The sequence below is a fragment of the Callorhinus ursinus genome, unplaced genomic scaffold, assembly GCF_003265705.2.
Source record: "Callorhinus ursinus isolate GAN/ISIS: 27379988/994484 unplaced genomic scaffold, GSC_fseal_2.0 scaffold51, whole genome shotgun sequence".
Taxonomy (NCBI): Eukaryota; Metazoa; Chordata; class Mammalia; order Carnivora; family Otariidae; genus Callorhinus; species Callorhinus ursinus.
The window spans coordinates 1068380-1087468 of record NW_027397113.1 but is presented as its reverse complement, the minus strand read 5'-3'; the positions used below and the strand labels follow the sequence as shown (position 1 = coordinate 1087468).

General features: G+C 61.2%; 1 protein-coding gene across 3 annotated transcripts in view; it reads left to right on the top strand.

The window, feature by feature from the left end:
- Window positions 1-18134, top strand: part of CARS1 (cysteinyl-tRNA synthetase 1) — a 44364-nt gene extending 26230 nt beyond the window's left edge. For all 3 annotated transcript variants that reach the window (XM_025878211.2, XM_025878210.2, XM_025878212.1), the window contains 13 exons: window positions 3431-3543; window positions 3999-4127; window positions 4526-4655; window positions 4763-4866; window positions 5286-5383; window positions 5550-5739; window positions 5896-5964; window positions 8181-8262; window positions 14260-14340; window positions 14893-14960; window positions 16753-16812; window positions 17251-17334; window positions 17816-18134. In XM_025878211.2, coding sequence (XP_025733996.1) covers window positions 3431-3543; window positions 3999-4127; window positions 4526-4655; window positions 4763-4866; window positions 5286-5383; window positions 5550-5739; window positions 5896-5964; window positions 8181-8262; window positions 14260-14340; window positions 14893-14960; window positions 16753-16812; window positions 17251-17334; window positions 17816-17965 — 1358 coding nt within the window. In that variant the 3' untranslated portion in view covers window positions 17966-18134. The remainder of the gene's footprint in view (window positions 1-3430; window positions 3544-3998; window positions 4128-4525; window positions 4656-4762; window positions 4867-5285; window positions 5384-5549; window positions 5740-5895; window positions 5965-8180; window positions 8263-14259; window positions 14341-14892; window positions 14961-16752; window positions 16813-17250; window positions 17335-17815) is intronic.
- The last annotated feature ends 955 nt before the right edge of the window (window positions 18135-19089 follow it).

Genomic DNA, 19089 nt, shown 5'->3' with positions numbered 1-19089 from the left:
TCTGGGTGTGAGCGGGGGCGTGTCACACCGTCGGGTCCTGTGTGAACGTCCCGGTTCTGGGTGTGAGCGGGGGCGTGTCACACCGTGAGGTCCTGTGTGAACCTCCCGGTTCTGGGTGTGAGCGGGTGGGGTCACGCCACCAGTGGCAGCACCTCATAGCTGTTCTCTCATTCTCTCGTCCCAGCAAGTGATGCGCATGCGTAGTGTGTGCGTAGCAGCCCCTGTGTTCACAGTGACCCTTGAGCAACACAGAGTTGAACTGCATGCAGATCGTTCTCCATGAGCGTAGCTCAGCACTGCACACAGGTTCCTCTGGTTTTCCGTGACCTCTTCTGTAGCTCACGTTCTGGTTACAAGTATGTGATACGTGACACGTGGACAGTGTGTCTGCGTGCTGTTCCTGCCGTTGGTGGGGCTCGGGCCAGGGGGGACTGTTCGTGGTTTTGGTTGTGGGGGTTCAGCCCCTCCAGCCCCCTGTCCGGCATTCTTCAAGAAGGGTCCCCCATATTCAGTGTAGACATGAGGCATTCCCAGGACCAGGCCAAATCAGGTTTGTCTTTCATGGTGTTCTCCACCCTTACACTCTCGGGGACTCTGGGACAGACCACAGAAGCTGCAGTCCCGTGGCGCAGGGATGGCTCTCCCATGGCTGGGGCACATGCTGTCTACCCTCCAGTGTTTCTGGAAGGCAGTTTGGCCATAAAAATGTTAATACTTTTGGATCAAGTACTTCTACCTCTGGGGCTCTGTTGTGAAGAGACGTCGGAACCTCACACAAGACGGCATGGAAACGTGGAGAAACGATAGACTAAGGTGGTTCGGTAGTATTAGTACCAGACCCTGGGCCATCGAAGGCTGAAGGCGTTTGTCAGAGTAAAGGAGGCGTCTCCTCAAGGGCACTTGGGGGCTGTGTGGCCGGCGGCCCACGTCTGTGAGGGGAGGAACCGCGCAGGGCCCACATGCAGTGGCTCAGGCAGGCTGAGGGTCACAAGACCCGCAAGGATTGGGGTACGGGGAGTGGGGCTTTGTGTAGCAGATTGGGACTCAACAGCACGAATTCAGGCAGGGCCCCTCCCTCATGCTCACGCAGGACCCACACCGGCCATGGAGGAAGTCTCTGTGGTTCCCCAGCGGTCGCTTGTTACGCAGCCTGTGTCGTCTGCCCATGACACACTGAGCCGGCAACTGGCACTAAAGGGACATGGACGGGGGACAGACCCAGTGCCCGTCACAGTCCTGAGTGACACCACGGCACAACCTGCAGCTTAGGGCAGCCTGTAGTTTGAATTAGTAGTTAGAGAACAAAGATGGAAGATGGGTGGGGTGAGCTGCCCAAAAGCTCCTGAAGGAGCAGTGGAGAGAGCAGGAGATAAAGATTGAAGAGAGAATGGAACAGAAATAACGTAAGAAGTCAGTCTCTGGTTCTTCGCAAAGATGAATGAAATGGAAAAACGTGTGCAAGACTGATGAATGAACACCGACGACTCGCAGATATGTCTGACAAAACTGCACGTGACTGGAGACGGTGCAGGGAGAGTGGGGCCGCGCAGCGCAGGGAGCTCGGACGTGGGGCCTTGGGTGGCGAGGCCACAGGGAGCCCGCCTCCAGTAGGGGGAAGGAGAGCTCCAGAGATGGGAGCGCACGTGCGGCTGTACGGCCGACCTTGCCATCTGGCCGCAGCTGGGTTCTTGTTCTTGTCGTTTTTTGTTTAAGTAATCTCTGTAGCCAACGTGGAGCTCGAACTCGTGACCCCGAGATCGAGAGTCTCACTCTTACGACTAAGCCAGCTGGGTCCCCCCCGGAGTTCTTAAATATCGCTTGTTCTTGGACCTTTCTTCTTCCAGACTGACTTTAGAATCGCATTGCGTTCCAGGGACGAGAGTAGTAGAATCCAACAGCAAGTACAAAGGGACGAAGAGGGACATGCTCTCCTCTGGGGACAGGCCCGCTTCCAGCACATTGTGACCCCCAGCATCAGCTCCTCACTGCAGGAACGCTGGCATGCGGGGACTCTAGTAGAGACGGCTCCTGATGTGTGTGGGGTCACGGGGGTCGCCTCTGGGGAGGGAGACGAGAAGTGACACCAGGGGAGCAGAAGGGATTGTGTGACTCACTCGTCTTAAAGACTAGAGCAAAGAGCAAGTACTACTGAAGTGACGGTTGCCGAAGCGTGGGAGACGGGCCGTGTGTGGAAGAGGGTCCTCTTTGCTCTGTCACAGAATTTCTCAAAACAAAATTTTAAAAATCAGAATATATTCATGAGTAATAATGGAAATTAAAAGCTTAAATATACGTTATCTGCCACACGTAGGGGGGCTAAAAGAATGTCATGGCACCATATCAAACCATCTGTGTCATTGGTGTGATGCGGTGACCTGCTCGCTGAGAGGTCTCCACGGGCGCGGGTAGAGTTTGTTCTGTTGCTTGGGTCTGTCTTACACCAAAGGGCCAACAGCAAGCATCCCTTCGTTCATGATTGTGGCATTTCTTTCCTGGTTCCTTCTTGTATTTTCCTCATTTTCTACTCGGAGCACCCGTGTTGTAGCCATCGGGTCCGTTGTAAAAAGATGCTCAGCGCACTCTCCCTCCCAACTGCTGTCAGGGCGGCTTCGCGGTTGCCTGGCTCCGCACTTGAAAGGTGGTGGTCATTGAGGTCAGGCCGCGTTGGCAGCCCTGGACACTAGGCCGGGTCTGTCGTTACCGTTCTGGAGTTGTCCACGAGGGGGCGACAGCACCCAGGGAAAGGCAGCATTGAGGCCATGCAGCGGGGACCGCACTGAAGGCCCTGGTGCTGCTCCCACTCACCGGGTCACTGCCTGAAGGAGACTGCTGGTGTTTGTTTTCGTGGCCACTAAGGCGCTCCACGGGTCCTGTGTGTGGTCCAGAGAGTCTCCTATGGTGATCGGTGATTGTGCACACCTTTCCTGTCGCTCCCGCCTGACATAGGCCATGTCTGCCTTCCCGGGGGGCCTCGTCCGGGAAGCGAACTTGACCTGATTTGCCACCTCTGGGGCCAAGGGGCCACATCCAGCAGGATCCACTGGTCCTCAGACACTGGGAGCTGTGCAGACCGTTGGCACGAGGCCCCACCTGCAAGAGCTGCCACCAAATACCATGGCCTTACCCCTCAGACCCGAGAGCCGTGGCTTACCCTAGACCCGGGCCGCAGCTGTGGGGGGCGGGCGGGGAGAGGGGTATCTGGGGAGCCGGCAGGTGTGGTTCAGGTCCCCCGAGAATCGGAGCTTATATGCGGTTTCATACATGGATGCGCTGGGGCAGCGCTAACATCTGGTCGTAGTGAAGCCGCGTGCTGACTGAGGAAATAAGTGGAAATTCGAAGCGTTGGCCAGTAGCCCCCAGAAGCGGCCTTGCAGTGACATGGTTCTGTCCACCAGGCAGCATTGGGTGACCCGCTTCCTCGTGTCCGCAGGTGACCTGAGCATCTCGGCAGACCGCCTGAGCGAGAAGCGGTCCCCCAACGACTTCGCCCTGTGGAAAGCCTCCAAGCCAGGCGAGCCGTCCTGGCCGTGCCCGTGGGGAAAGGTGTGCTCCCAGGAAGGCGCGGGCTGCAGTGGGGGGCGCACCCTGTTCTGGGGATCCGGATGCCCCAGACCCTCGTGGGCCTGTGGACACGTGACTTCCCTTCCGGGACTCTGCCCCTGTGCCGCTGGGGTGCGGGTGGGTGGACTACAAGGCCCCCGTGTCCTCACAGCCTTAGACTCTGAGTGGTGCTTGCTGCTGGAGGCCAGTCCACCCTCTGATGTTCCCTGTGACAATGGTCCCGATGGCCCAGGGCTGGGGGAGGGGGTGTTGGCACCTGCCTCTGGTCCGGGCTGGGCAGTTCTGGGAGTAACGTGAGCCTCAGCCCGCCTCGGCCTGCAGCGCTTGCTGGGACCTTGAATAAGGCTCAGAGGTTTTGAGGGTCATGAACACGGGACACTTGAAGGCCTGGACCGAGGGTAGGCTGGTTGGTCACGCGGTCCCGTTTGGATCTTTAGGGGCGTCCGGGATGGCACATCGAATGCTCTGCCATGGCAGGCACTCTCCTGGGAGCCTCGATGGACATTCACGGGGGGGGCTTTGACCTCCGGTTCCCCCACCATGACAACGAGCTGGCCCAGTCGGAGGTAGGTGGAGGCTGGGGTCGCTGTGTCCACTGAGGGGGGGCTCGAGGCCCCGCCCCACCCCGTGGTGGTAGAAGCAGCCAGGGGCGCTGCCAGCGAGGTGCTGAGCATGGCCTGATGCCCACATCAGGGTCTGGCTGGTGGGATTTGAACCCTCATTGTTCGGTTTGATTTCCTGCACAAACAGCCTGAGTGTTGGCAACAGACAGGCCTGGATTGGAACTGGCTGTTGCCTCTTGGCTCACTGGTCCAGGGCCATCCCTCTGAACCCCAGTGGCCCCCGCTCACAGAGCTGCCCCCTCTTCTGCGTCACTGCGTGAACAAAGTGCCTGCAGAGCACCCGGCCAGCAGAGGTGCCTCATGGCGCCCCAAGCTCGCCCTCTCCACCCCGTCCCGAGCAGGCCTACTTCGAGAATGACTGCTGGGTGCACTACTTCCTGCACACGGGCCACCTGACCATCGCTGGCTGCAAGATGTCCAAGTCACTCAAAAACTTCATCACCATTAAAGATGCCTTGAAGAAGCACTCCGGTAAGCCTGACCGCCCAGGACCCAAGCGCCCCTTTTTGTGGAGGCATGGTGGCGGTGGCTGCTCGGGGGGCTGAGGGGACCGACCGCGGTGCTGTCCCCCGTCCCAGCACGGCAGCTGCGGCTGGCCTTCCTCATGCACTCCTGGAAGGACACGCTGGATTACTCGAGCAACACCATGGAGTCGGCACTGCAGTATGAGAAGTTCATGAACGTAAGTGCCCCCTCCTCCTCCACTCTGCTGCGCCGGGGTCGTTCCCGCTCCCGTGTCTGCTGATGGGGAACGGGAGGCCGGTGCCGGCAGCTGTACTCTCGGGGGGGCAGTTGGTCCCGCGCCCCTTTCCCGAAACCCATGCTGACCTGCTAGAGTCAGGTGCCCACGTTCCTCTGGTGTCCGTGGGGCACGTTTCCCACACACCTATCGGCTGCACCGGTATCCCAGGCTAAGCCTGGAACCCGTTCTCCTCTTGAAGGAGAACCTTCCACTCCCTGTGGCCGCCGGTGCCATGTCAGCGCCGTGGTTTTCCAGATTATATGTGAAGGAGACGCGCTTCACCGTGATAGCTCTCTCCCGGATACTGCTCGGGTGGAAAAGTCTTCTAAATGAGATTAATCCAAATTTTCTGACCTCAGGAGTTTTTCCTAAATGTGAAAGACATCCTTCGAGCTCCCGTTGATATAACCGGTCGGTTTGAAAAGTGGGAAGATGAAGAATCAGAACTGAACAAGAGGTAGGAGACTTTTCTCTGGGGTCTGCGAGCACGCCCGTGTTCTGTGCTGCCCCGTGGCAGACCCACCCGCGAGCGTGCTGCGTCCACGTGGACCGTGTTCCGGCTGCTGGACCGCTCGGGTGCACGTGTGCTGTTACTGGCTGACTCTCCCGTTCCTCTTGCTTAGCTTTTATGACAAGAAGGCAGCGGTGCACGAGGCCCTGTGTGACAACGTCGACACACGCACGGTCTTGGAAGAAATGAGGGCTCTGGTCAGCCAGTGCAACCTGTACATGGCGGCCCGGAAGGCTGCCAGGAGGACCCCCAACCGGGCTCTGCTGGAAAGCATCGCTCTGTACCTCACCCACATGCTGAAGGTAGGCAGCCCTCGAACTGCAGGCACCTGAGGCACTCGCCATGCCGTGTGCACGCAGGCAGTGGGCCTCGGCCGTGACCGCGGAGGTCTGGTCACCCCGGGCCCCTTCTCAGGACCTCTTGACACATTCATCCTGCACGTCTGTTTCTCTTTGTAGATCTTCGGGGCCATCGAGGAGGAAAGCTCCCTGGGATTCCCAGTGAGAGGACCTGGAACCAGCCTCGATGTGAGTAGAGCACCCCTGGGCACAGAGAAGTCCCTCCCTGGGGGTCGCACCCCCTCCCCGGGAAATGGTGCCCGTGTCGAGGAACACTCTCCTGCCTTCCACACCTGCTCCCTTCCCTTCCTCGCTCCCCTCCTGGGCCAGCCCTGTGGACATTTGGAGGCCCATGTTAGGTCCCACCGGCCCTGGACCTTCCAGACCAAGCCCTGGGGCTCACCTGGACCCGGCTGGGGATTGAACACAGTCAGCTGCCCTCCCCCGCCCCCCGCGTGCGCGAGCTCAATCTTGCTCCCTGACCCACTCTTGGGGGTGCTTGTACTGCCATGTGCCGGCCGTGAGCTCAGTCCCCGATAGCAGGCTCAACGGGACCAACTTTGCTTGAGCTATAGCCACATGGTAATGGATTCCTGTGCGCTGACATTCTTGCACACGTGCATTCAGATAGCACACCGGGCGGTGCGTCTGGTGGGGAGAAAGTTCCCTAGCAGTGGCCAGCGTCACCCCGGTACTGGCGGTTTCCGCTGCATGATGACCCTCCCTCATGGCACATGCTTGTTCAGGCTCATCTCAGATACTCTTCAGGCCTGATCTTTAATGATTTGATGAGAATGTGTGTGTGGGTATTTAGATCTAACTTATTTAAAGGAAAACAGGAAGCAAGGACAAAGTAAAAAGGCCAAACCCTTTTAGAATTTTGTTTCTGGATGGTAGCTAGTGTGAAGACCCTTCTTCTGCAGGGGGAGCGTACAGCTGTCTCCCCAAGAACTGGCTTCCGAAAAGAAACCAGGTTGTGTCAGGAAGAAGGCCTGCTGAGCTCTGGGCCCACATCCTCCGGGCTCCACTCGCCCTAAAGCTGGTTGGTCTAAAGGCTTTAACCTCCCTCGGTGCTTCTCAGAAAGGAAACCCACACAACTGCTCTCGTCTTGTGTACATGACGCTACACACTGAGTTTCTTAGAAAAAGAGAAAGAGACCTGCACTAGAGACAGTCTGCTTTCGAGCTTAAAAACAGTGCTTTTAATGTGCTGGTTGTGTGGGGGCTTTGCGCGTGACCTCAGTGGGCCCTTTGAAGGCTGTGTGTGGGAACAAGCAGCCGTGAGGTGACAGGGCAGGCAGGCCTGCCAGGCCAAAGGGCGGGACCCCTTCGTGGGCTTCACAGCTTTTGAAGTTTCTGTGTCAGCTTCCAAATCTGAATTGTTTTAGGAGCGGGGCAGATAGTCTTGATGAGGCCCGTACTGAGTGGTGTGCAGTGCACGCGAGTGGGGTCCACAGGGCCACCAGGGCACCCCTCCTCCACACAGACCCTGCTGGCTGAGGCCTCCGTCCCCCTGCGCCAAGGCTCACCATGGCAGTCTCCGTGCCTGGTGGAGATAAAGAGCAAAAACCCTGATGCCGGTCCCCCTGCATGAGCACGGCGCCCCAGCTGGGTGCAGGACTGGGACACGGGAGGCCAGGTCAGGCGGGGGGCTTGTCAGCCTAGCTGGCTTCTGTGGGTAGTGATTATTACTTCGGTGAGTGAGCCACCGAAGGACTTAATTAAGAGGCAGGGAGAGATTTTGCTTAAAAGCCTACTGGAAAAAGAGGAAAGATGTAAAGGAAAAGATTTTATAAAATCATTGTTTCTCCAGTTTGGATTCTGCTGTCTTTCTATCAGGCTTTCCGTGCCAGCACCGCTCCTGGGTTACTGCAGGTAGTTAACTGTGGCGTAGATGCGAACGTGTGTGTGTGTGTGTGTGTGTGTGTGACAGTTCTTGGAGACTCTGGTTCCTCTTGCACAAGCGTGTGTGTGGCCACAGGTCGGACGCAGGCACAGCCCGGCTCCATGGTGCTGGCCTCCACTCCCAGCCCAGGAGCGACAGCGTCAGCCTCCCAGAACAGCCTACCCGACAGACACCCACGTTGAACCGTTTATCTGTAAAGACAGGGTTTTTTTTGAATAGCGTGTCTGACTGGAGGCAGAACCACTCCTGTGAGCAATTGAACAGAGTGGCTTGCAGAACTTGTCGGGCTGGGCCAGGAGGGAAGCTATCCTCCTGTCTGTGGTCCGCGTCGTCCATGCGGGGACCCGCATACCCGGTGTAGACCAAGTGTTTGGTGGGGGGGGGGTGTCCCACCTCTGGGACAGCGGCATCCCTGCCCCTTCCAGCCTTCCACGCGCGCCGAGCCCTATCCATAAATATAGGCCAAGCTTGACTCTGAGTGAACCTGTTCTTTCCGCAGCTGGAGTCCACGGTCATGCCCTACCTGCAGGTGTTGTCTGAGTTCAGAGAAGGCGTGCGAAAAATTGCCCGAGAGCAAAAAGGTGAGGCTCTTCCTTGCTGGGGTTTGTCTGTGTGGGGCCGCCCTGGGCGCCGTCGGGTGTTAGCAGCGCCTGGCCTGGGGCACAACATCTGCAGGGCCGCCCCCCCCATGTCGTGACAGCCACCACGTCTCTCGACACTGGTGTCCCCCGCAGGGCAGGACAGCCGGGTGGGGGCCGAGGACGTGTGTGAGAGGCGGGGTTTCTTCACCTGCATTATTTGAGTGGAAAGGCAGAACGAGGCCCTGAGTGCCCTGCCCTCCCGTCTGCGCGGGGCTCATTTCTACTTTTGGGGCATCTGCAGGCCGGGGGCTCGCCAGTGCCCGTCCTTGCTTCCAGAAGTGATAATGGGGAGCCGGGGGAGTCCCGGTGCCGCCCCAACTGTCATTCTGCTCGGGCGTGGTGGGGGCCAGCTGCCTTGCACTCGAGGGGCCTCCCCCGGGGCCGCCTCATGGCATGCGGCCAGCTGCCCATCGCCGACATTCCCGAGGTCGGTCACTGTCGTGTGTCCTTGGAGACTAGGAGAGTGCTGCGTCATTGCAGACCCATTTGGATCGGCCGTGAGCCGGAGCGTGCGTTTCACCCTGCGCTGTCGGGGTGGCCGACAGGCGTGCTGAACCCAGGCGGGGCCGGGTCTGCTCTGCTGCGCTCCGCCCACGTGCACGCTGCCCCATTCAGTGCTCAGCATTTCATAGAGAGTTGGAGCCTTGCCGGGGAGGGTCATGTGGGAGTCGCTCACTGCAAATGCCACCTGTCACCTGCGGTGCCATGCTCCTTCCCCAGGCCCCTCTGACAGGTAGTTACACCTGGAGCTCCCCTGGCCGCCATCCCTGCAGAGTGGGCCCAGGTGGGGTGCCCCGAGGATGGAGCGGGCAGAGGGCCCGATGGGGTGCTCAGGGAGCTGCTAGAGGGAGCCGCACCTTGGAGATGAAAGAGCAGGCCTGGGCCTGTTCCAGGGAGGGCAGAGCAAGAGGGCAGGAGACCCCAGGGCCATGGGCGCCCCAGGAGGAGCCTGGATCTGACAGTGCTGTTGTGGGGAGCAGGGGGCTTTAGGCCGGACGTTTGGACCCACTGACTAAACACCCTCTCTCTAGTACCTGGCGCCCTCACTGTTTTAAAGCACTGGAGAAAGCCTGTTGAACTCTGCCGGAGCCATGCTGCCTTGTCCCGCCACGTTGACAGCACTGGCATCTCAGCCTCGGGGGGCAGCCAGGGCACCTCTTTCCGGCTGTCCCCCTGCAGCGCAGCATCCTTCCTGGCAGGTGCTGGTGACCGAGAGCCATCGGAGGCCGTGCACAGCACGCAGACCGGGCCAGGGGCTTGCGCAGGCCCTGAGAGTACCTCCTGTCGACTGGCCTGGGGAGGAGTTTGGTTTTACTTCTCCTTGGCTTGCTTTCTCTTTTCGCTTTGTTTTGTTTGTTGCTCAGGCAAACAGACAAAGAGGCCAAATTGCTGAGTCGGGATGATGGTAGTTGTGTCTATGCTGTATGTGCCTTGTCCACCTGCAGTGCTCTCCTGCCCTGAGGCCCAGGTGGAGTGAGGTCATCCTGCCTAAGCCCGTGGCCCAGGACCCACGGACCTGGGGCCCTGCAGATAGGGCGCCTTCTGGGAGCCAGAGACCTGGGGCCTGTGCATTTCGGGCTCCATAGACAAGAAAAGCCTTCTGGGCTGAGGACAGCTCCCCACCTACCAGCAGCAACGGCAGGTACTGAGTCTTTGTTGAGCACCTGGCTGTCCTGTTACCCTGGGCTGGCCATGGAGACAGAATGACAGAGTGAGAAGCTTAGGGTAGGCCTTGAGGTCATGCCTTCAGCCAAGTTTCCCAGGTGCCTGGTGCTCGCCTAACAGGTGAGTAAGACACCGTTTCCCCAATGCCCACAGCTGTGTTGGCCAGAACTCAGCCCTGCCCAGGGAGGACATGCGCTGGCGGGGGGCTGGGGGCGTCTGACCAAGAGAGGCTTGGGAATTTGGGAAGAAGTTAGAAGAGGAGGGAGGCCACGGGTGTGGTCAGAATACCCCTCTCCTTTCATGTTGTTTCATTTTTAGTAAAACTCACGTAATGTATAAAATGTATCATCTAATCAGTCGTGAGCAAGCGCCCAGCTCAGGGCACTCAGCACGTTCCCGCCATTGTGCAGCCAGCCCCACCATCCGTCCTCAGAACTTTGCGTCTTCCCCAATGGAGACTCTGTCCCCATGAAACAGTGACCTCTACCACTTTCCCCAGTGTCCACCGTCCGCTGTCTGTCCCCAGAAGTCACCGACCCCCATCCCTCCCCTGGCCCCAGCGCCCACCATCCATTCTCTGTGTGAATCTGACCCCCTAAGGGCCTCGTACACGTAGAATCCTGCAGTATTTGTCATTTCGTGACTTGCTTATTTCAGTCAGTGTGATTGGTGTCCTTTAGGTCCATCCCCATTGTGGCAGGTGTCAGGATTTCCTTCCTCTTTAAGGCTGGGTCATATACCACTGTGTGCATAGATGACATTTTGCTCATTCGTTTGTCCGTGGGCAGATTCTGTGGCCTTTTGTGTCCTCTCCTGAGCCTCCCTTCAGTGACCTGCCAGGTCTCCCTGTTCAGTGCCCAGTCTGTTCTCCGCTCTTGTCTCTGGCCCCAATAGTTGTAGCCAGCCCTGGCGGATTCGCTCCCTCCCCATGCCCACATGCCTCTGGGTGCCTGAGCTCTGTGGACTCTGTGAGCCCCATGCCAGGCAGGGACGGGCCTGGGCCGGGCCATCTCGGCCTGCGAGGGAAGTGCTGACGGGGTGTCTCTACTCGGTGTGTTCGCACAAAGTGCTTCTGAGCTGTTGCTCGTTAGCCGTGATCACAATGGAAAGCGTCTTTTTCTAGAACCTGCTACAATCTGAGCCTCTTGGAGTCAACAGGAGTGCGAGGTGCTTGTGGCTGGCCCACGTGGCCGGGGGCGCCCCAGCGACCACACCCGGGGAAGCCCGTCTTCGTCTTCTGGGCACTTAGCAGCTGGGAAACTGCTTCCCTCCTTGGAAGAGCGTGCCCACGGTTGTGGCCGTGCCTTTGTGGTCTCACCCTCGGGAGCAGTTGTCCTGCGTGTGCCCTGCTTCTCGGGGTGGCCTCTGCTGTCCCAGGGCACAGCCCCACCTCCCCCGGCGCTGCTTCTCCATGTGACAGCCTTGCTCCGTCCAGGCTTCTCCCCTAGCCCCCGGCTGCACAGCCGGAGCTGCGGACCTGGACCTGCCCGGGGCGGACACTCCCCGAAGCCTAGTGTTGCTGCTGGCGGCATTGCAGGTGGCGGAGTGGGCTGTCCCTAGGAGGGGCCCCATGGGGGTCATGGGGCTGTTGCATGTGTGACTTTCAGAAGAACCCCGTGTGCCACGCTGTCTCCACGCCCTCGCCAACGCTTGTCGTTTTCTGGCTGTACAGAGACGGTTGTCACTCCTGGCAGTCTGTGGGGCATCTCCATGGGGCTCTGCTGCAGGCTTCCCTGGCGGTGTGTGGTGTGGAGCCCCGTTCCCTGCACCTCGTGGCCACGTGTGCCTCTCCTCTGGAGAGCTGTCCCTTCAGGCCCTGTGCCCGTGTCTCGTGGGGTCATTCATCCTGTCACTGGCTTGTGGGAGCTCTTCATTGTGCACACTGGGCCTGGTCAGTACGTGACTTGGAAGGCAAGGGAGGAGAAGGCGAGCCCCCAAAGTAATCAAAAGGTTTGGAAAGTTGGTGTGTGTGTGTGTGTCGGGGGGGCGGATTCTGAGCTGTGTGGACAGAGCAGGTGTCACCGTGATGGTGGTGGCCATCGTCCTCGGCTCTGCGGAGCCCACAGCCAGAGGACAGCATGGGCCTGGAGTTCCTACCACCAGGCAGGGAGCCGACGGTCAGCTGATGGTGGTGATGGCGGCCCCTGGCTTCCTTTCCTTCCAGTTCTGGTTAGCTTGCCCCAGCTCCTGCCCCAGGGTCAGCCCTCCACAGGGGCTATCGGCAGGGCGAGGGCAGGGAGCAAGGATAAAGGGTGTTGTCCCATCAGCCATGCTGGGAAGGCTGGAGAGGCAGAGATGGCTTTTCCTTGAGCAGTGTTGGGAAGCTTCCTGGAGGTGGCTGTGCTTGTGGGGGCGTGGAAATCCTCTGAGATCCGTTCATCATTCATCTATCCCACAGCAAGTGGCCCCATGGGCCCCGGCCGCACAAGGCGCAGCGGAGGGCAGGGCGTGTGCATGCCCGGTCTGCGTCGGTGGCTTGGGCAGGAGTGGGGGCCGGCGTCGGGTTTCTGGTGTAGGCGTCCCTCACAGCCCTGTGGCGAGGGCGTGCAGGACTACTTGGGGTGGGCCGGCAGTGCAGGCAGATGTCCGAGGGAGGGCTGAGGATGTGGCAGACGCTGGTCGCGGTGCGTCCACAGTACGACGAGACCAGGTGCAGGCCTCCTGTCCCCTGACGTCCTGGGATTTGTCGCCGTCAGAGCTTTCCGAGACGGATTGTGCCCCATGCCCTGTGGCAGCCCAGCTTCCACGCTGACTTCCCCCGGGGCCCATTTAGCACAGGCTGGGCCTGTGGGGGACTTGGCGGGCCAGGGGGCCTTCTGGGAGCTGGGGGGCAAGCCAGTCTGAGACCTGGCTTTGAAAGACAGCTGCCCCCAGAATGCCTCATCCTCGGTGCCACCAGACCCTGTGAGCAGAGCTGCGCTAGCCTGCTCCCACACGTGGCACCTTATGGCTCCTCGCAGCTGCTCTCAGGGACGGCCACATGTCCCCACTGCACAGACGTGAGAGGTTGGGGCTGCGTTACCCGCCACCCGCCCTGTTCTGACTGCAGCTGAGTCTCCTTCACCGAAGTCAGGTTCTCACCCCAGAGCTTCTGAGTGAGGCCCCACGTGCTCTTCATTCTCGGCGGCGGCAAACGGACAGCCTCTCCCTGCCGTGTGGTCCCCGGTGCTGAGCCTCCTGGGAACAGGGCCCGTACTTCTGACCCTGCAGGGACCGTGCCGTTCAGGCCTGAAGGCCACACGGGTGCTCTTTTCGTCCCTGCCCACTCTGCCCACTGTGTGTGCTGGCGTGTACCATCTTTCTTAGAAAAGTCACTTCAAAGCCCGTGGGACGGCCAGGCTCTGCGCCTTCTCCTGGGCTTCCCAGGCCCTCTGCCCATTCCAGCCACACCTGAGGGGTGCCGAGGCCTGGCCGAGAGCCGCGTACCCACAGTGGAGCTAGTGTTCGATGCCGTGTCGCCGCAGTACAGCATGGACACCTGTCCCCCCTGGCCTCCAGCCCTTCCCGATCCCTTGGCTGGGCCTTGCACATCGGTGAGAGATGCTGGCCGCTGTGGGCTTCACCCCAACCTCCAGACCCAGTTCTGGCTCTCGCCGGTGGGTGCTTGGAACCCAGCGGCTCCTGGGCCTAGCCTCCTCGCCACAAGGACGTTTGGAGGACGGGAGGTGCATGTGGATGCGGGAGCACAGTTCACGAGGCGAGGGGCTGAGGGAGCATGGAGCACCGGAGCGGGTTCCTGACAGCCGCCGACACACTCGTCCTAGCCGGACGTTTCTCTGCGCCAGGCAGGCCTGACCAGGGCGTGAAGAGTGCGGGGAGCCTTAGCAGCATTTCTGGGTGGCCTCAGAGCACGTGTGGCCTTGGGTCCCTGGTCCTGGAGTGTGGAACATGGCTGCCTTTCTGAATCGCTGTGCCAGGGCTGTCGGGTCTGGACACCTTCCCAGTTGACCAGGGAGCTTGAGGGGGGGGGGTGTTTCTGAGCCTCTTTTCTGGGAGGAGAAACCTAATTTTCCTGGACCAGCTGCCCACCTGGCTTTGGGCGGCCCTGACTTCCTGCTCTGAATCCCCAGGAGCTGCGTGGGTGCATCTTCAGATGGCCCCTGCCTCAGAGCGGGGTCCTAAGGCGGTGCACAAACCGTCGCCCTCGCTGGCAGCCACGTCCTTTGTGCCTGGGCCACGGCTCCCTCCAGAGCACTTGGGAAGGTGCGCGCTGGGTGCGTCCTGGTGCTCCTTGTGTGTCTAGTTGGACTGAACCACTGTCTTTGTCCACAGTCCCTGAGGTCCTGCAACTGAGCGATGCCCTGCGGGATGACATCCTGCCCGAGCTCGGGGTGCGGTTTGAAGATCACGAAGGTGGGTCCTCCTGGCCACGTCTGGGGGCCCATCATCAGGAACTTCGAGCGTGGTGGGCAGGGACATGGGAGGGATGCTGGGGTTGGGAGCTGGTTTTGAAAGAATTCCAGGACGGGGTCAGAGGTCAAGGGGTTTTTACCATGAGGAGTCCCAGAGTGGCACCCCTGTGGCCCCAGGGGGGTGGCCTTGTAGGTTTATTGCTCTAGTTGTTCTGGATACCTCCCGTGTCTGACAGGCATGCGGCCTGACTGCGTATTGCTGCTGGGCACCGGCCACCCTTCCTTATGATCTGTCCCTTGGCAGATGGCCTGCAGGACTGCCGGCCAGGTTCACCCAGTGTCTGTTGACATCGTGGGGGTTTCGGCTGCACGGGAAATTATAGATTCTAATACTCAGGTGACATGTCCCATTTCATGATCTCTGGCCCCCGTGTCATGAGTGGTGAGGCCTCCCCATGTTCCAGTTAACGTGGAAGCACCATGAGCAGCGAGGGGGCGCGAGGGCCACGGGGGCGGGGGGGCTGGGCCCCACCTCTCCCACTTGGCTTTTCAGGGCTGCCGACCGTGGTCAAGCTTGGGGACAGAGAGGCCTTGCTGCGGGAGAGAGAGGAGAAGAGACGGGTGAGTGGCTGGAGCGGCCGCGTGTTGATAGGAATGAGAGATGGCTGGTGCTGTGCGCTTTGCCCTGGCAGAGCTCCCGTGTGGGGGCCCAGCATCTAGAAGCGTCGGAAGGAGGCCTAGCTGGACGCGGGCCACGGGGCAGGGCGGTAACAGAGCAAGGTCTGCCTTCTAAGGAAGGATCCTCTTTTTAAAAAGCGACCCCCGGAGTTCAAGGGAGAACTTTCAGTAAACCGTGCAGCTGACATGTTTGGCCACGGCTTGCCCTGTGGTGTGTCCTTTGCCCCTATGGGAGGACCTGCCAGTCACACCTCCGTCTGCCCAGGAAGCGCGGGGCAGGTGCCAGGGGGCCGGGCGCACGAGCAGTGCCGGCGGAAGGTGCTTGTGGGCGCGGGAGCGTGGCTCACGAGACGAGCGCCTGGGCAGGTGCCGACAGCCGGTGCTGAGCTGCGGCAGACCCGCCACCGCTGAGCGTCCCCGGGAGCCGAGGAGGCCCTATCGGCTCCTCCCGTTTCTGCCCCATTTGCTCGCCCGGCTTAGTGGCCCTTCCCTGGGGCCAGGCTCTCGCCTCACCTTGAGCAGCACAGCAGGTGGCCCAGTCACAGAGGTGACATGGGGCTGGCTGAGCCTCCCACCACCCCGGGCGGGGTGAAGAAGCAAACGCCCCCGCTTGCTGCCCCCCGCCCCCGTCACTCTGCCCGGAGAAGGTGCGCACAGGGCATAAAGGTAGACGGGGCTCTGATGGGGTAGCAGGGGGGCAGCCCTGCCTGCTGGGGGCCCCGCCTGTGGTTCTTGCTCTGGCCGGGGTCTGCCGCGCGTCCTCCTGTAGTTCCTGTCTGCCCGCCAAGTAGGGCCCGTCCCAGCCGGCTGTGCCGAACGGGCATGAGGACTGCGGCCTCCCCCGCCCCCCGAACCTTCCCCCGGGGGGACAGACACGGTCCTCACCAAGAAAGCAGCCACCGAGCCCGTACCAGGCCGTCTCTCTGCCCACTCCCAGCCAGCCTCCTCTGCGCCAGTGGTTGCTTTTCCCGAGCCCGTGGCCCCTGCTTGCGGGGAACTTCGCTCCACTCCCCGCTGCACCGGCCCTGCCCTGCCCTCACCGAGTCCCACGATTCTCTGGCCCCACACTTACCTGTACCCCGCCGCCCACCTGACAGCTTAGCTGACCAGGAAGCCCCGAAACCCAGGATGTCCACGAGCGCATCGTGACTCCACTCCCCAAAGCTGTGGCTCCTTCCTGTCAGCGGTGGTACAGCTCGGGCCCTGCACCTCCCCTCAACGGGAGCCACCCAGCACCGAGGCTGGGCATCCCCTCCCCTCCCCTAGCTGCCAGGGTGCCCCCCCCCCAGCCCTGCCCTGACTGCAGGCGGGGGTGGGCTCCTGGCCTCCAGCCTGTCTCCAGCAACCCCCCACTGCCCTTCACCCACACAGTTAACCCTGGCTCCTTCCCTGGCCCAGGCTGCACGGCCTGGTACCTGCTGACCCTGCCCTCCTCCCCCACGTTCTCTAGCCCCTCTCGATGCTGCCCCTGCTCACCCACCCGACAGAGCCCCCCGCCCCAGCTCGGCTCACTGCTCCTTTCTTCGTGTCCGCCGGGCCCCAGACCTCGTCGTCTGTGCCGTTCTCTGCGTCCGCACGTCTGGAGCGGGGCCCGGCGCCCACACGGGCCGCTGAGAGTCTCCCCAGGCCCTGATGGGGAGGGCTCCCCGCCCCCCGTGGGGTGGCTAGGTCCGTGTCCAGGCGAGGGCAGTGGGGGGCCGGCTCCCTGCTCATGGGGCCCCCTCCGCTTCTGTAGGTTGAAGACGAGAAGAGGAGGAAGAAGGAGGAGGCCGCCAGGAGAAAACGGGGGCAAGAGGTAAGCAGCTGTCTGTGTGGGGCCTGCGCCTGCCCAGGCGGAAGGGGACACTCGGACCCCGTGTCCCACTCTCTGTGCCTCCCTGGGGCCCGGCCAGGTCCCCGCTCTGTCTGTGCCAACTGCAGTGCCCTCCCGGCCTCGCCACACAGCCCCACAGGGCGCCCCGGGTGCAGGGAGGCCCGAGGCCCTGGAGAGGGAGAGGCCGGGGGCGGAGCCGCCCCGGGCAGCCCTGGGCTCCGTGCCGCTGTGATGGCTTCAGACGGCCTTGCCGCTGTTCCTGGCGGACAAGCAGGATGCTCCGTGTTGAGTTGCCGCTCCTCTGACTGCCCCGCCCGTCCTCTGTCACCCTCTCAGTCCCGGGGCTGGGCTGGGGGCGACGCGCGGTCAGGCCTTCCCCGCGCGCGGCTGGGCTGCGGTGACCAGGGCTCTGTGTCCCAGGCAGCGAAGCTGGCCAGGATGAAGATCCCACCCAGTGAGATGTTCTTGTTGGAAAGCGACAAATACTCCAAGTTTGATGAAAACGTAAGAGTCTCTCTCTTTTTTTTCTTTTCAGAACCTTGTTAGAATGCTAAATTGGGGGTGATGGGGACCTCCAGCCGTGGACAAGCAGCTTTTCTGTTTGGGGTGCAGTTTGCGGGAGGCGCCCCAAGTGTCCAGGGCGGCCTCCCTCCAGGCTGGCCAGAGGTGTGGCAGGGAGGCCGTGGCACTGTCCTCAGACCCTTCCTTACTGGTTCTGATACGTATTTGCTGCTTTCCTTTTTGCCAGCCCTATCAGAACTGAGCCACGTTGACCCAAAGCGGGGGTCAGTGGCCTCGCCCCCAGGTGGGAGGGTGCCCCCAGCCCGGTTGCTCGCTCCTCAGCGGCCGGGAGAGGCACCGCCATGGGGGCGCGCTACAGCGGAGCATGTGTGAGTCCCCGCCCAGGCGCGTCCCGGGGCTGAGCCCATGGGCTCCAAGAGGGGGGTTGGGCGCGCCCTGCTGACCCTGTGCTCTCCGTGTTCAGGGTTTGCCCACACATGACACTGAAGGCAAGGAGTTGAGCAAAGGGCAAGCCAAGAAGCTGAAGAAGCTCTTTGAAGCTCAGGAGAAGCTCTACAAGGAGTATTTGCAAATGGTGCAAAATGGAAGCTTCCAACAAAACAGTGGGGACTGAGCTTGAAGCCATCGGTGGCCTGACTTTCTGTCTGCATCCTTAGTGACAGTGCCCCGTGTTCTGATCCTGTTTACAGCGGTGCTCGGGTCCTGAGCCCAGGACTCCGTTCACAGAGGCCCACGCCATCTTCGGCTCCAAGACTTCAGTAATAAATGTTTCCAGACAGCGAGGCTGGGCGTCCTGTGTGCCGTCGAGCTCACGGCCAGCGCCTGTGTGGGGCCTGCTCGGGGCTGCTGGCTCAGCAGGTCACGGCTTCAGTGCTCGGGTCAGTGGAGCTGCTTCAGCCAGCCGAGAAATTTCTGCCCCGTGCAGATTGCTATCGGCTAATCTCTGGTGTCTGGGTGCTTTTGGAGGTATTTAAGTAGGAAAAAGACAGGCTCAAACTGGCAAGCCCGCTGACACCGCACACAAAGGCTGCGCGGTCGGGCCCTCTGGTTCTGAGGAGTAGACACACCGCAGCGATCCTGCGGCACCCACGCCCCAGGGACGACCAAGGGCTGGCTCAGCAGGCGTGCCCTGCCCTGCCCTGCCCTGCCCTGCCCTACCCTGCCCTACCCTACCCACGTCCGCACGGCTGCCTGCTGAGATAAGGGGGGGAGGTCGCGGCACACACAGCGGGGCGGCGTTTGTCACCAGGTCCCAGCGTGGGGAGCGCCCCGCCTCGGACGAGCTTCCCTGCCCTGCCTGGTGAGGGTGCGAGCAGAGCCCTGCAGAAGGCAGGCGCCGGGTCAGCCCTGTGACGGCAGAGGACAGAGGTGCTGGTGCTGGGCTGTCAGGTCGGGACACGCTGTCCGAGTCTCACCGGGCCGTGACGGCAGCGCCGAGCCACGCTGTCCCCGGGGGGAGCGGGCCCCGTCTGGTTGTGGGCTCCCTCAGCCCTTGTCCCCATGACCCCTCTGGTAGGAGACTCCGAGAGACACCCCACTTGCTGCAGCGTTGTTCACGGAGCCGGTGGGACAGCCGCCTGTGCGACTCGGTAGTACTGCAGGCACGGGGAGCACGTGCTCATGAAACGAGGGGGCCTGCTCTGGTGTTGAGACCCCCGACCTCTCAGCCTTGTAAACGTTTTGCATACAAACATTAAACCAGTAAGATGACAAGGCCCCAAAACTCAGTGAAACAAA